Source organism: Musca vetustissima, unplaced genomic scaffold (genome assembly GCF_032173495.1).
Source record: "Musca vetustissima isolate MV318-11 ecotype Yass unplaced genomic scaffold, APGP_CSIRO_Mvet_v1 utg2798, whole genome shotgun sequence".
In the NCBI taxonomy this organism is placed as follows: Eukaryota; Metazoa; Arthropoda; class Insecta; order Diptera; family Muscidae; genus Musca; species Musca vetustissima.
In genome coordinates, this window is record NW_026883200.1 from 1 (window position 1) to 16,547 (window position 16,547).

At 36.6% G+C, this 16,547-nt stretch overlaps 1 protein-coding gene across 1 annotated transcript; it reads left to right on the forward strand.

The window, feature by feature from the left end:
* The first annotated feature begins 6,531 nt into the window (after window positions 1-6,531).
* LOC133330040 (uncharacterized) lies at window positions 6,532-9,091 on the forward strand. Its single transcript, XM_061538518.1, has 3 exons — window positions 6,532-7,591; window positions 8,514-8,787; window positions 8,851-9,091. The coding sequence occupies exons 1-3, from the start codon at window positions 6,532-6,534 to the stop codon at window positions 9,086-9,088; spliced, it is 1,572 nt and encodes a 523-aa protein (XP_061394502.1). The 3' UTR covers window positions 9,089-9,091.
* The last annotated feature ends 7,456 nt before the right edge of the window (window positions 9,092-16,547 follow it).

The window sequence follows — 16,547 nt, forward strand, 5'->3', positions numbered from 1 at the left end:
TGGACAATTTCGTTCCCTCTGGAATAACTTTGGATTTTTATTTGAAATTTTGTAAGTTTTTTTCTGTTTGCGTTAATTTTATTTGAATTTAACATTTCTTGTGTGTTTCACTGATTTGTCTTGAACTTGTAATTGTTTAATATTTTTGGTTAGATTTAAATAATGGCTTTCACTCCTTTGGACTTATTCATTCGTGCTTCCAACTCTATGGTGAGATTCGCTGCACACTTCGATGCATTGAAGGAAGACGAATTAGATATTTATGATCTTGAGGTTAGGAGTGATGAAATCAAAAAATTGTGGAAATCGGTTGAGGAAACTTTTAATAATTGTTTCTCCCACATTGAAAATCCTGAAGATCTTGATAGTGTATATAGTAAATATGAGGTTTCGTCTAAAGAATTTATGCGTTGTTCATCTGCTATAAAAAGATTGTTATCAAATATTAGAAGTTCTGATAGATCGTCTCTGAATTCTTCTACAAACAATTCAGTAGTTTCAGTAACGGAACATCCCGATAATATTCTTCCGGGAAAGCCGTCAGTCGATGCCTCCGTTAATAATAAGAGCTCGTCGTCCCACTCTTCTCGTGAGGTGGGAATACAAACATCTAGCTCCGCAATATTAAGTATTGGGAACCCTAGTATAGACACCGGCTTTATTGTTGATCATTCAAATGTAGATAACTTTCACAATCTCGCAATACCTCCTTGCAATATTGATATTTTCAGGGGAAATATACTTCATTGGCCCACTTTCAGAGATTTGTTTAGTGCGGTTTATATTAATAACTCCCGATTGACAGACATTGAGCGTCTATGTCATCTGTTGAGTAAAACTAGTGGTGAGGCTCGAGAAATCGTCTCGAAATTTCCTCTAACTCATCGGAGTTTTGAACCTGCGTGGAATGCCTTGAATTCCACTTATAATAATCCACGATTGATTGTCCATAGCCATTTGAAAACTTTCTTTGGCCTTCCTGTGCTGGATCAGGAAAGTAGTTCAGGACTTAAGTCACTTCAACGCGGAATTAATAGTTGTCTTTCCGCAATGGCAATTTATGATATACCTACGGATAATTGGGATCCGATTGTGGTATTTATTTGTTTGCAAAAATTACCCAAATTGACACACGCTTTATGGGAGCAAAGTGTAAAATCAAAATCGTCTCTTCCATCTTGGAAAGAGTTAGATGCATTCTTGACAGAGAGAATTCGTACTCTTCTGTGTCTGCATGAAATGAGAAACGTTAACACTGTGTCAAACTCAAATAATAGAAAGAGTTCCGTATCTCGTAAATGTCTAACTTCTACTCCTCGTTCGTCCTCTGATTCTTGTTGCGTTCTTTGTTCAGAGCAACATACAATACATTATTGCTATCGGTTTGTAAATTGTACACCTGTCGATAGATTTAAATTGGTCAAAAAGCATCGTCTGTGTGTTAATTGTCTTCGTAGGGGACACGAAGTCAAAAATTGTAATAGTCGTTGTTGTCGAAAGTGCAATCAGAGACATCACACTCTATTGCACAGATATAGCTCTATTGTGAGCACTCCGAGTCAGATGGTGACTCCTGTAAATTCTAATTTATCGTCTTCGGCACCAGCTTTTCGACCACGCAATTTAAATGTTAATGGTAGTCATTCGTCCTCTTCCACTGTGATCGGTCCACCCGCATCGGCGGTCACTGCTATTCGACAGACATTTCACGCTGCGCAGAACAAAGCAGTTCTATTGGGAACAGCCATGGTCAATATTGTTCACCATGGTGCTTGTTTTCCTGCTCGGGCGTTAATAGATCCGGCTTCTGAGTCGTCTTTCATTTCTGAACGGCTTCAGAAGAAATTGAAATTGCCGGTTAAACCCACAATTTCGACAATTCGTGGAGTAAATAGTACTGTTGCCACAACTTGTCGAAAAATATGTTCATTTAAACTGGGTAGTTGTCGTAATAGGTCTCACAGTTTGGAAACGTCAGCATTGGTAGTAGATTCCATATCGGGAAATCTTCCATCCATTTCGATTACTTCGGATCTTAAATCGGATTTGTCAAATATAGTTTTGGCAGATACCGATTTCCTTGAATCTCGTCCAGTAGATATTTTGATAGGAGCAGACTTATATCCACAAATCGTAAAAAATCATAGTTTTCGACTTTCGTCTGGATCGCTGCTCGCTCAAAATACTAAATTTGGCTGGATAATTACTGGTCCTATAACATAAATTGTTTTCGTATATCGTACGAAATCGTTGTAAGGCGGCCCTCAATAAACAACACACGATTTGGCTCACATATCGAGGGGTCCCTAATGGCCCTTTCGTTTCGCGGGGTCCCTAATGGCTCATTCGTTTCGCGGGGTCCTTCATGGCTCTATCGTTTCGCGGGGTCCCTAATGGCCCTTTCGTACCACAGGTCCTTTCTGGCCTCATACATCCGCGGGGTCCCTAATGGCCCTTTCGTACAATAGATCCTTCATGATCTGTGTAATCGCGGGGTCCCTAATGGCTCGATCGTTAGCATGTAAGCATGTTTTTTGAAAAAATTAAAAAAAAAGAATGATGAAAAAATATTTGGAAAAATGTAAAAGGTTTTGCTCACTCATGCACTATGCCGTTATTTATAATTTATCATATTTGTTAAAACATATGGATGTTTCAAGGGAGGCGGCAAATGTTTAAGCAAGAATCGATGTGTAAAATAGTTAAATAGTTTGCCTTTAATTTGAAAGGTCGTAGCCGTTGAAATCTGTCTACTCCTCATTATTACATCCTTGTAATAGTATGAGGCTGACAGATTTCAACGGACTTTTGTTTACATTTTGCTATTGCGCCACCTTTAGGCATCTATGTGTCAACAAACAACATTAGTATTAACTTGGATAACTTCTCGTTGTAACCTACTGGCCGCACATATCGTTGTGAACACCTTGGCTTAAATTGTAAGCTACGCACATATAGTTGTGCTAATAAGGTAATATCGTTACCAACAATAAATAGTCGGCATTGGTCGAAACCTTTTATTCATAAACATATTGTGTTTTATTTCTATTTCTTTTTTGCTCACGAGTACGCATTGGGCGTACGGACTCTATTGGGAGACTTTCGATTGCACTATACCTGCCAACCACCCAAGTCCCTATAGTGCGGACTTAACACTATATAAATATTATAGGGGTTTATATTAGAAACCCCTTTGGACTTCCATTAGAAGAACTTTTTGTTTTATATTAAAAACATGTTGGGCTTCTAGGTAAAGAAAGATCTGTTGGTCCTTCACTTGTACACCATTTGGTATTCTAAAAATACATTTTCGATTCATATAAAATTCCTGATTGTCTCCTAGAAGAAAACCTTTTGGTCTTCAATAAAAATATATTTTGGTCTTATATAGAGAGATCTGTTGGTTTTCTATGAGAAGATTCGTTGGACTTCTATCAGATATTTTGGTCTTCCATAAGAAGGTCTTTCTATTAGAAGACTTCTTGGTATTCCACAAGAAGACCAATTTACTATAAGAAGGCCTATTTGTCTTCTATCTGCCTATTTACCCTGTTTATATTTTTTAACAAAAGCTGTTGGTCATCCATGAGAAAACCTTTTGGTCTTCCTTGAGAACAACTTTTGGTCTTCTATAGGAATAGTTATGGAAGGCCAAATAAAATGGACTGCTAAACTTTTATAAGAAGGCATAGTGGACTTCTATAAAAGGACCTGTTTGCCTTCTACAAGAACACCTGCCTTCTATATAGATACTTATTATTATTTTGTTTTTCACAGATGGCCAAATGCATCTTTACAAATTTTGGTTTCTATAAAAAGACCTCCTGGTTTTCTATAAGCAGACCATTTGATCTTCTATTAAATTATCGGACATCTCACAGAATACCACGACAATAAAATATGAAAAGAGAATATATGATCATAATTCATTCTCAACAAAAAAGAGATCATTATGAACTCTTAAATCTTGATTTCTTCTCATGTGGGCACTTAGATCTGATAACAATTTTTTTATGCTCAAATTCTAAATCATTTATCATGCCACACAACCGGCAAAACAAACTAAAAAACTCACAACAATCATTAATTTTCTCCAAATGATTTGGATCAGCAGCTGTAGCAGCATCATCATTTAAATGTGGGAGCAATGAAAATTTCACTCGCAACATTCCATGTGCTATTGCGATGGTGGCTTCAGTTGTGAATCGGACTTAAATGTGAACGGTATTCGAATTGAAATTAAAACGGAAATTTAGTTTCAGTACAAATAAAATATAACACATCATGACTAGAAAAAATCTCTAACTGGAACAATAGAAAAAAAACTTCAATTTTTTTTATTTCACTGGAAAAAAGTAAAATTTATAATTGAAATAATTACCGGCACACCAACAACAATGAATAAAATCGGAAATATATAATTATTAACAAGAACAATAGAAAAAAATCGGTGGAAAAATCATGTATTCAAACGTAGCCTATCTGCCGCCAGCCTCTCCTCATCCACAGTTTTTTTTATGTGGAACTCCAACAACGCACAAAAGGGGTTGCTTGGTTGTCTATTGACAAACATCTCATCGTAATGACTATTGGCCTATTGAAGCTTTGTTTATATAAAAATTGTATTTTATTTACATGTAATACCCTTCACTTTCCCTCGGTCAATACTTCCATACACGCCAATATTTTTTTGCAAATATTTATTGCAATTCAAATTTGAAATACAATTGATAGAGAGATTAGAATGTTTACCGGCTTAGTCACTACTTTGAATAGGTCAAACATTGATTAATTGCGGTTCATTGTAACATGCGGAATAGCAAGGGATCAAAATAAGAAGAATAGCTGTTGGTATCACATAAGAAGATCAGTTGATCTCCTATACGATGACCTGTTGATCCTCCATAAGAAGACCATTTGATCTTCAATAAAAAGGCATTTTGGTATTCCGTAAAAAAGCCTGTCAGACTTCTAAAAATCACGCTTCTGGCCCAGGAAATGGGCTAAGTATTTATTTGAAAAAATCCACGCTTAGAGCTCTGGAAATGGTCTAAGTATTTATTTGAAAAAATCCACGCTTAGAGCTCTGGAAATGGTTAAAAATATTTATTTAAAAAATTCACGCTTAGAGCTCTGGAAATGGTCTAAGTATTTATTTAAAAAATCCTCGCTTAGAGCTCTGGAAATGGTCTAAGTATTTATTTGAAAATATGTCCTCCACTTGAAGACCTCCTTTTATAGAAGGCCGTATAGGTCTTCTGTTGAAAGACACACACAAGGCGTGGATTTTCAAAGAATAATTTCCAGGGACCTACAAAAGCCGTGGATTTTTTAAAGAATATTTTTCAGGGTCTCTTATCTTTCAGGTCTTCTTATAGAAGGCCGTTTAGGTCTTTTTATAGAAGGCCGTTTAGGTCTTCTTATAGAAGGCCGTTTAGGTCTTCATATAGAAGGCCGTTTAGGTCTTCTTATAGAAGGCCGTTTAGGTCTTCTTATAGAAGGCCGTTTAAGTCTTCTTATAAAAGGCCGTTTAGGTCTTCTTATAGAAGGCCGTTTAGGTCTTCCCATAGGAGTCCGTATAGGTCTTCTTATAGAAGGCCGTATAAGTCTTCTTATAGAAGGCCGTATAGGTATTCTTATAGAAGGCCGTATAGGTCTTCTTATTGGGTGTATAGGTCTTCGTATAGAAGGCCATATAGGTCTTGTTATAGAAGGGCTCAGGATATTCTTAAAAATAGTTAGCCATTCTAACTTCCCCAATCCATTTAGGGCTTTTGATGGGTCTCCATATCGAACAAGTTTCCTTATAAAACTTCTATCAATGTAGGAAGTAAATGTGTCCAGTATTTTTTGGTAGTCCGAACAATGACGAAATACGATTGTTGTTGTTGTTTTATTTTTTAACAAAGTAATCTTGTTTACAAAATTTCCAAGCCAAATACGGCCACTTACAAAAATTTCTCAAATAACTGTCATTCAAAATGTCCGGCTTCTTTTGTTGTTGGAGTATATAAATAGAGGCTCGTCTGAATAGAATGGTTTCAGTCCAGGGTGTCATTCTAAATTGAAATCAATTTAAGATATTGAAACGGTTCGGAATAACTTGTAAGCTAGCAAGCCAGCTAGCCAGTCGGTCCGTCAGTCAGTCAGACCTGTGTGAATTTGTGTGTCCATATTAAGTGAAAGAAACAACAAAAACAAATCGTCATCACAAAGAGGCGACAAATAAAATTCCCAAAAAGCTGCTGGCGGGACATATTCATATGATATGAGGTTCATGAGCAAGAGATTTGATTGAAGATTACGATAATACACGTCGTCCATAATTCAATTTTCAAAAGAGGAACTGCAAAAAAAAAACTTAAATTGAATTAAGTCAAGATCAAAGACCCATTTTACATTGAGGAGACGAAGAAGATAGCCACACCGTCATCGTACATTCATTCAAGCTTATGCACCGTTCATTCATTTCACATTTTTATTTTTTGAGCGACACACAAAGAACGAACCCACAATTGTTTGATATACAAAATGCTGCATAATTTCTTTAGACAACAACAACAACGGCAACATCATCATCAACGACGCCAACAACATGTGTTTCAAATTATTGCCCTGGTCTTGATTTCCCAACACATCGTGTCAACAATGTCTGCTACCGCCACCACAACCTCAATTGCTCGCGATAACAATGATGAATTCTGGGATTTGGGTTCATCTCGACCCGATGAAAATCTCACAAAATTACGCCTGTGGTTGACCATCAGTGCCCAAAAACGTTTCCTAGAAGTGTCATGGATCAATGCTCCCGCCTTGGAAGATGATCGCATTATGATTACCTCGGGAGAGCCGTATCATTTTGAAAAATTAAAATATATACCCACGGAACAGACCCCTATGGCCGAATTTAGTAAAGAGTTTGAAAATGATTCTTCCATATTATCACAAGAAGATGGTAGTGGTGGGGGAGAACCCATTGCCTCCACAACAACACCTCACTCACGGGGATCACCATATAATGCCAAGGACATACATTATTGGATATCGAACAATGGTTCGAATCACATTGTGGCCGCCTTAAAACCCACAGCCAACTCCTTATGGTTTACCACAGGGGTCCCCTTCGATTACAACCTTTCGAAAAATGTCACTACCCAAACCAAATGCTATGGTTATTGGGCCTCGTATGTTAATGGTCAGGGTTACATTTTGGCCACCACCTGCCTTCGAGCCTTTCCACGATGGATGAATGAAATGCGTAATCAAATTGGACGATTACGTATGCGTGATCTCTTCATACCCGGTTCACATGATTCCGGTTCATATCGTCTTAACTTTGATCCTTTACATCATGAGACATTGGTTACCAAATATTCGCTGTGTCAGGATGATGATGTTCGCGGTCAGCTAATGCATGGTATACGTTATTTAGATATACGAGTCGGATATCATCGTAATACCCCAGAGTTATTTTTCATAAATCATGGTATTACCCGCCAGAGGCCTTTGGTGGAGATTATCGATCAGGTTAAGGATTTTGTTGAAGAAACAAATGAAATTGTCATATTTGGCCTGAAGGAGTTCCCTGTGGGTAGGTATATGAGAAAAAAAGCAATTTTCTTTAAGATACTTCATTAAAAAATATTCATAAGAGGTCTTCCCTTGAACCACGTATAGGACTAATTCTTATAGAGGCCCATATATGTTTTCTTATAGCAGGTCGTATATGTATTCTTACAGAAGGCCGTATAGGTCTTCTGATAGAAGGCCTTATAGGACCCTACAGGTCTTCTGATAGAAGGTCCTATAGAAGGCCGTATAGATCTTCTTATAGAAGGTCATATGGGTCTTCTGATAGAAGGTCATATAGGTCTTCCTTTAAGAGGTCGTATAGATCTTCTTATAAAAGGCCGTATATGTTTTCTTATAGAATGCCGTATAGGTGTTCCTATAGAATGCCGATAGGTCTTCTTATAGAAGGCCGTATAGGTCTTCCTATAGAAGGCCATAAAGGTCTGCCTATACAAGGCCATAAAGGTCTGCCTATACAAGGCCGTATGTGTCTGTCTATACAAGGCCGTATAGGTCTGCTTATAGAAGGTCGTATAGCTGTTTGTATAGAAGGTCTTCTGATAGAAGGCCCCATAGGTCTTCTGATAAAAGGCCGTATAGGTCTTCCTAAAGAAGGCAGGATAGGTCTTTTGATAGAAGGCCTTATATGTCATCTGACAAAAGGCCGTACAGGTCTGCCTATAGAAGCCCCTATAGGTCTGCCTATAGAAGGGCCCATATGTTTTCTGATAAAAGGCCGTATAGGTCTTCCTATAGAAGGCCGTATGGGTCTTCCTAAAGAAGGCAGTATAGGTCTTTTGATAGTAGGCCTTATATGTCATCTGATAGAAGGCCGTATAGGTCTGCCTATAGAAGGCCCTTTAGGTATTCCTATTGAAAATATATCAGACTTTCTATTATTACATGAATTACTATTTCTTCTTCCTCTTTTCTATTTCCAGGCTTTGGTAAAAATCTAACCATACATCACAAATTAGCCGAATTTCTAAAGGAACACTTTGGCAATCTGGTGGTACATCCTTCGGCGACATGGCGGGCATCACTAAATGACATATGGTCGCGAAAACAAAATGTCATTCTAGCATATGATAAATATGAAATGGTACAACGGTATCCCCATCTATTATTCGGTTCTGTCGAACAGAGATGGGGAAATGTACAAAAATGGTCTGATTTGGAGGCTTTCTTGAGATCCATTAATGATAGTGATGTGTCGTAAGTTAAATGGAGTTTGAAATTAATTATAAAAATTGTAAAATTGTTCAAATTTCATTACAGACGCCTCTCTAGTCGTCCCATTGCCGATATGGCTGAGCTAACGCCCAAAGCCTGGGATGTCATAGTCAATAAATATGGTGGCCTTAGAAAAATGGCAGACAAAGTTAATTGGCGTGTCTCTCAGCTGTATGCTAATGATTTGGGTGCCAATGCAAATATTGTTGCGGTAGATTTTTATCGCGGCACCACGATAGTGGAAACAGCAATGGATTGGAATCGAAGAAAAATTGTATATTAAATTGCAGTAAACTAAAATAAATTTCAAATGTTTTTTTATAGCTCTATGTTATGAGGGAAATGTTTTGAATTCTCAATAGTAATATTTTTTCTTATAGAAGGTCGTATGGATCTGATTACAAAAAGCAACGTATATGCCTTATACTTGTAGAATGCCGTATAGGACTTCTTGTGATAGAAGGCCGTATATATCTTCCTATAGAATTCCGTATAGGTCTTCCTATAAAGGGCCCTATAACCTTCCTTTAGAAGGACGTATAGTCTTCTGATAGAAGGCCTTATAGATATCTCATCTGGAGACGGTCATATAGAAAGCCATACAGATATTCTTATAGATGACTAACAAAAGGCCTATAGGTTTCTTATAGAAGCCTGCTTGGTCTTTTTATAGATGACGGAATATGCATTTTTATTGGTCTTCTTATTAAAGACCGATTAGGTATTCTACACCGTATAAGTCTCCATATCCGTCCGTCACACCCAATGTTCCCGTCCAATACTTTGCGATTTGGTTTAACGGAAATCAATGCCCTAATATGGCAACATTGTTGCCCATTGTGAATGAACAAGATTGCACTCAACTGTGTTCGATGATTATTTGCTGATTCACAATAGTTGTTAATGTGGCCACACTTCAGATTGGAATTCGATATGGTAGTACCATCAATTCGAAACCCAACAACTTAACCGTTATTTTCATATTCTGACTGACAGACCCTAAAAAAATATTCTTTAAAAAATCCACGCCTTGGATGATAGACCCTAAAAAAATATTCTTTAAAAAATCCACGCCTTGGATGATAGACCCTAAAAAAATATTCTTTAAAAAATCCACGCCTTGGATGATAGACCCTAAAAAAATATTCTTTAAAAAATCCACGCCTTGGATGATAGACCCTAAAAAAATATTCTTTAAAAAATCCACGCCTTGGATGATAGACCCTAAAAAAATATTCTTTAAAAAATCCACGCCTTGGATGATAGACCCTAAAAAAATATTCTTTAAAAAATCCACGCCTTGGATGATAGACCCTAAAAAAATATTCTTTAAAAAATCCACGCCTTGGATGATAGACCCTAAAAAAATATTCTTTAAAAAATCCACGCCTTGGATGATAGACCCTAAAAAAATATTCTTTAAAAAATCCACGCCTTGGATGATAGACCCTAAAAAAATATTCTTTAAAAAATCCACGCCTTGGATGATAGACCCTAAAAAAATATTCTTTAAAAAATCCACGCCTTGGATGATAGACCCTAAAAAAATATTCTTTAAAAAATCCACGCCTTGGATGATAGACCCTAAAAAAATATTCTTTAAAAAATCCACGCCTTGGATGATAGACCCTAAAAATATATTCTTTAAAAAATCCACGCCTTGGATGATAGACCCTAAAAAAATATTCTTTAAAAAATCCACGCCTTGGATGATAGACCCTAAAAAAATATTCTTTAAAAAATCCACGCCTTGGATGATAGACCCTAAAAAAATATTCTTTAAAAAATCCACGCCTTGGATGATAGACCCTAAAAAAATATTCTTTAAAAAATCCACGCCTTGGATGATAGACCCTAAAAAAATATTCTTTAAAAAATCCACGCCTTGGATGATAGACCCTAAAAAAATATTCTTTAAAAAATCCACGCCTTGGATGATAGACCCTAAAAAAATATTCTTTAAAAATCCACGCCTTTTTTTCAGGGACTATCAACCCTAAAAAAATATTCTTTAAAAATCCACGCCTTTTTTTCAGGGACTATCAACCCTAAAAAAATATTCTTTAAAAATCCACGCCTTTGATGATAGACCCTAAAAAAATATTCTTTAAAAAATCCACGCCTTGGATGATAAGACCCTAAAAAAATATTCTTTAAAAAATCCACGCCTGAAAAAATATTCTGGCGCAAAAGGTAATAAATAATTAATTTCTGTATCGAAAATTTGCTCTTGAAACTCAATAAATATGGTGGCCTTAGAAAAATGGCAGACAAAGTTAATTGGCGTGTCTCTCAGCTGTATGCTAATGATTTGGGTGCCAATGCAAATATTGTTGCGGTAGATTTTTATCGCGGCACCACGATAGTGGAAACAGCAATGGATTGGAATCGAAGAAAAATTGTATATTAAATTGCAGTAAACTAAAATAAATTTCAAATGTTTTTTTATAGCTCTATGTTATGAGGGAAATGTTTTGAATTCTCAATAGTAATATTTTTTCTTATAGAAGGTCGTATGGATCTGATTACAAAAAGCAACGTATATGCCTTATACTTGTAGAATGCCGTATAGGACTTCTTGTGATAGAAGGCCGTATATATCTTCCTATAGAATTCCGTATAGGTCTTCCTATAAAGGGCCCTATAACCTTCCTTTAGAAGGACGTATAGTCTTCTGATAGAAGGCCTTATAGATATCTCATCTGGAGACGGTCATATAGAAAGCCATACAGATATTCTTATAGATGACTAACAAAAGGCCTATAGGTTTCTTATAGAAGCCTGCTTGGTCTTTTTATAGATGACGGAATATGCATTTTTATTGGTCTTCTTATTAAAGACCGATTAGGTATTCTACACCGTATAAGTCTCCATATAGAAGTCCGTCACACCCAATGTTCCCGTTCAATACTTTGCGATTTGGTTTAACGGAAATCAATGCCATAATATGGCAACATTGTTGCCCATTGTGAATGAACAAGATTGCACTCAGCTGTGTTCGATGATTATTTGCTGATTCACAATAGTTGTTAATGAGGCCACACATCAGATTGGAATTCGAAATGGTAGTGCCATCAATTCGAAACCCAACAACTTAACCGTTATTTTCATATTCTGACTGACAGACCCTAAAAAAATATTCTTTAAAAAATCCACGCCTTGGATGATAGACCCTAAAAAAATATTCTTTAAAAAATCCACGCCTTGGATGATAGACCCTAAAAAAATATTCTTTAAAAAATCCACGCCTTGGATGATAGACCCTAAAAAAATATTCTTTAAAAAATCCACGCCTTGGATGATAGACCCTAAAAAAATATTCTTTAAAAAATCCACGCCTTGGATGATAGACCCTAAAAAAATATTCTTTAAAAAATCCACGCCTTGGATGATAGACCCTAAAAAAATATTCTTTAAAAAATCCACGCCTTGGATGATAGACCCTAAAAAAATATTCTTTAAAAAATCCACGCCTTGGATGATAGACCCTAAAAAAATATTCTTTAAAAAATCCACGCCTTGGATGATAGACCCTAAAAAAATATTCTTTAAAAAATCCACGCCTTGGATGATAGACCCTAAAAAAATATTCTTTAAAAAATCCACGCCTTGGATGATAGACCCTAAAAAAATATTCTTTAAAAAATCCACGCCTTGGATGATAGACCCTAAAAAAATATTCTTTAAAAAATCCACGCCTTGGATGATAGACCCTAAAAAAATATTCTTTAAAAAATCCACGCCTTGGATGATAGACCCTAAAAAAATATTCTTTAAAAAATCCACGCCTTGGATGATAGACCCTAAAAATATATTCTTTAAAAAATCCACGCCTTGGATGATAGACCCTAAAAAAATATTCTTTAAAAAATCCACGCCTTGGATGATAGACCCTAAAAAAATATTCTTTAAAAAATCCACGCCTTGGATGATAGACCCTAAAAAAATATTCTTTAAAAAATCCACGCCTTGGATGATAGACCCTAAAAAAATATTCTTTAAAAAATCCACGCCTTGGATGATAGACCCTAAAAAAATATTCTTTAAAAAATCCACGCCTTGGATGATAGACCCTAAAAAAATATTCTTTAAAAAATCCACGCCTTGGATGATAGACCCTAAAAAAATATTCTTTAAAAAATCCACGCCTTGGATGATAGACACTAAAAAAATATTCTTTAAAAAATCCACGCCTTGGATGATAGACCCTAAAAAAATATTCTTTAAAAAATCCACGCCTTGGATGATAGACCCTAAAAAAATATTCTTTAAAAAATCCACGCCTTGGATGATAGACCCTAAAAAAATATTCTTTAAAAAATCCACGCCTTGGATGATAGACCCTAAAAAAATATTCTTTAAAAAATCCACGCCTGAAAAAATATTCTGGCGCAAAAGGTAATAAATAATTAATTTCTGTATCGAAAATTTGCTCTTGAAACTCCGCTTGACTTCATGTCGCATCAAAGCTTGATTCGTGTCTATAAGTTCATGTGTGTTCAAAATCGAAACACCTTTCTTATTTTTTCTAGATTTTTTGCTGTTATTGCTTTGTTTTTCTACAAGTGTTTTGCAACATGAAAAAAAATTACAAAAACAACATCGGCACAAAGTAATGGGTCAACTACCTTACATATGCCGCCGCTACACCATGAATACTAAACGTTACTTGGAATGGTGGTTTCTGCTCGTCTACTCCTCATCATCCATTGTGCATTGAGCGTTATCAGCAGTTTTTTTTGCAAACATGTCAATATATTTTTCTTTTTCCCCACTCCGCTCTCCACTTCGAACTGTTGTGGTGGTCGTCGTCGAAGTGTTATCATTAACCCGCTGAAGAATTACATGTATGCGAGTGTGTGGTGGTTTGTTGGAGAAAGGGAATTTGGTTTTGAATATTAATTTCAATTTAAGTCGAGATGAGCAAAGTGGGGTTTAAAGAAAGGAGGGGGAAGTGTTTGTGTGTATGCATTTCGGTTTATTGATAAGTCGTGGTTGTTATGATTATTATTATGTATTTTAATAACGCTTTGGAAGAAGTTTATCGCATCGCTTGAAAAAGTGTGTTTGGGTCAAGAAATCCATAAAAATATGACTTACTTATTTAGCTGACTTGTGACCGAACTTTTATTCCTTAAGCCCAGCTTAAAAAAGATTTCGGTTTTGTGCGCAGTTTGAAAGACCATGGTACAGCTCATGGTTCATTCGACGGCGATATTCACCGTCGACCCATAGATCTTTCGGAGAATTTTTCTCTCAAGCATTCAACACTCCAATTTTTCTCTTAAACACTCCAAGTATCCATGCTTCAGATCGATATATTAGGACGGGTAGTATCAGCCTCTTGTAGAGTGTGAGTTTGGTCTGGCGAGAGGTGGACTTGTTTTAAACCATATATAGTAGCATCTGTTGGCCAACACAATCCTTCTCCGAATTTCAAAACTAATGTTATAAGTTTTATTTATGGCGGTAACAAGGTATAATAAAATCGTTGACTACCTCGAAGCTGTAGTTCTCAAGTTCCACAGTTGGTCCGAGTCTACTGGACGTCTTGCGCGTTAATACCATCAGCTTGGTTTTCTCGCCATTTACTGTCAGTTCCACTTTGACTGACTCCTCAATTTCTTCAAAGGTTGCTGCTCCGAATGAATAGCTCCGAGAGGTCATTTCCGTCTTTAACTTCTGACCTTGTGCCACTTAAAATTCAGCTGCATAGCCGTATAAATTTTGCAGGGATGCCAAACGCAGACATGGCTTTAAACACCTCTGAGCGGATTGGGCTGTCGAATGCGGCTTTGCAATCGAGACGTATAGTTGAAATATGTCGATGTATTTTTCGTGGGTCTTTTCCAGGATTTGTCGCAGTGCGAAAATCTGGTCAATGGTGGATTTGCCAGACCTGAAGCCTCATTGCTATGGTCAAATAATGTCATTTACCATTAACTTCAGTCGTTCACAAAGCACGCTGGATAGTACTTTATATGCTATGGGAAGGAGACATATTCCTATATAGTTGGTACATATCGTCTTGTCTTACTTTTTTGCACGGGACAGAGGATGCTGAGGTTCCAATCATTAGGCATACATTCCAAATTATACTAATCAGTTGGTGCATGCTCCTGCTCAGCGGCCTTGAATAGTTCGGCTGGTGATCCATCGACACCTGCTGCTTGATTATTCTTCAGTCGATTAATTGCTATTCTGACCTCATCTTGGCTAGGTGGTATACACTCTATACCGTCATCTTGAATCTTCTTCATCGCTACTATTTGACACCAGAAGCTTTGTAAAATACTTCTTCATCTCATCTCAACAGAGTTTTCACTAAACAAGTTCAGACACTCCCTTATAGTCTGAACCTTCACCTGTAGCATGGTATTGTGATATAGTAGGGAAGTGAAATTTCGGTTCTCGTTTCTGCAATGAAAAATCCCATTGCCGACTTCCCTGCTAGCTGGGAAACATCTGCGTAGCAACAATTACGAGGGGTCATGTCACCTCTTATTTGTTCTGGGGTATCTTCTTCACCGTTACTATTTGATACCTGAAGGTTTCCTTCTTCATCTCAACAGAGTTTTCTCTAAACCACTTCAGACACTCCGTTATAGCCTGAACATTCACCTGTAGGATCGTATTGTGATCTGGTAGGCGAATTGAAATTTAGGTTTTCAGTTCTTCAATAAAAAAATCATATTCCCGATTTCCCTGTTAGCTGGGAGTCATCTGTGTAGTCAGTTACCAGGGGGCATGTTTGCAGTGTTCCGCTATCCCATGAGTCCCTGACTGCTATCATAGTTTCCCAAGTTTTGACTTATTGAGGTTCCGATTGTGGCGTGTAGAATATTTTGCGGTGCGGTCTACTGTTTGCGGTCTTTCCATTTAAGTTTTTCTTACCTACTGATATTTAACTTTATTTGATATGGTTATAACTTTGTTTTAAAAGATGGTATCTTCATATTGCCCTATTTTTGTCTTCCTAGTTAAGAGGCATATCTCCGTCTTCATCGGATTTACGTTAAGGTTTCGACCAATTATAGGCGATTCTGCCCCCCCAGAAGTATTATAACGTCGTCTACATAACAGACGACTCAGGCTTCTTTATAACTGTGGCAAAGTTTTCGATACACTAATCCAACGTACCGAACTTAACCGAATTTAAAATTGGGACCAATGTTAATTTATTTCCAATTTTCTCAATAATGACTAGACCATAATCTAGATTGTATAAATTTAAGAAATATATATTCTATTCCTTCGTTCGATTTTGGACTCATAAATTCCATTTTTTTAAATTTAAATCGCAAACTACAACCTATGGCTTTAGGCCATTTTTTAATAATTTTTCTGTATTGAAACTCGGAAGATTAAAATAAACATTTCTTTGGGTTTACTTTTCTAATTTTTAACGTACCATTCACTGAGTGGAATATTCCATATGTTCGAAATGTGCTTCTGAACGCCGCTCACTTGCAACAACAATAAATAATAAAAACACTAGCGACCTGAAAAGGGTATAACCAGTTCGTTTCGAACGAACATCATCGTCATCGTGCAAATTTCCTATTTGTTTTGTTTCCATTTTCGCATCTCTAAACAAAAATCAACCGGTTGGCATACTAGACAGACCGATACAAAAAACAAACAAAACAAGAAGTAAAGCAAAAAAAACATAAAATGAGTCATTGCAAAAAGTTTTCTTGGGAAACCACTTCTACGTCTCTTATCTAATTGTTTCCCCCGAA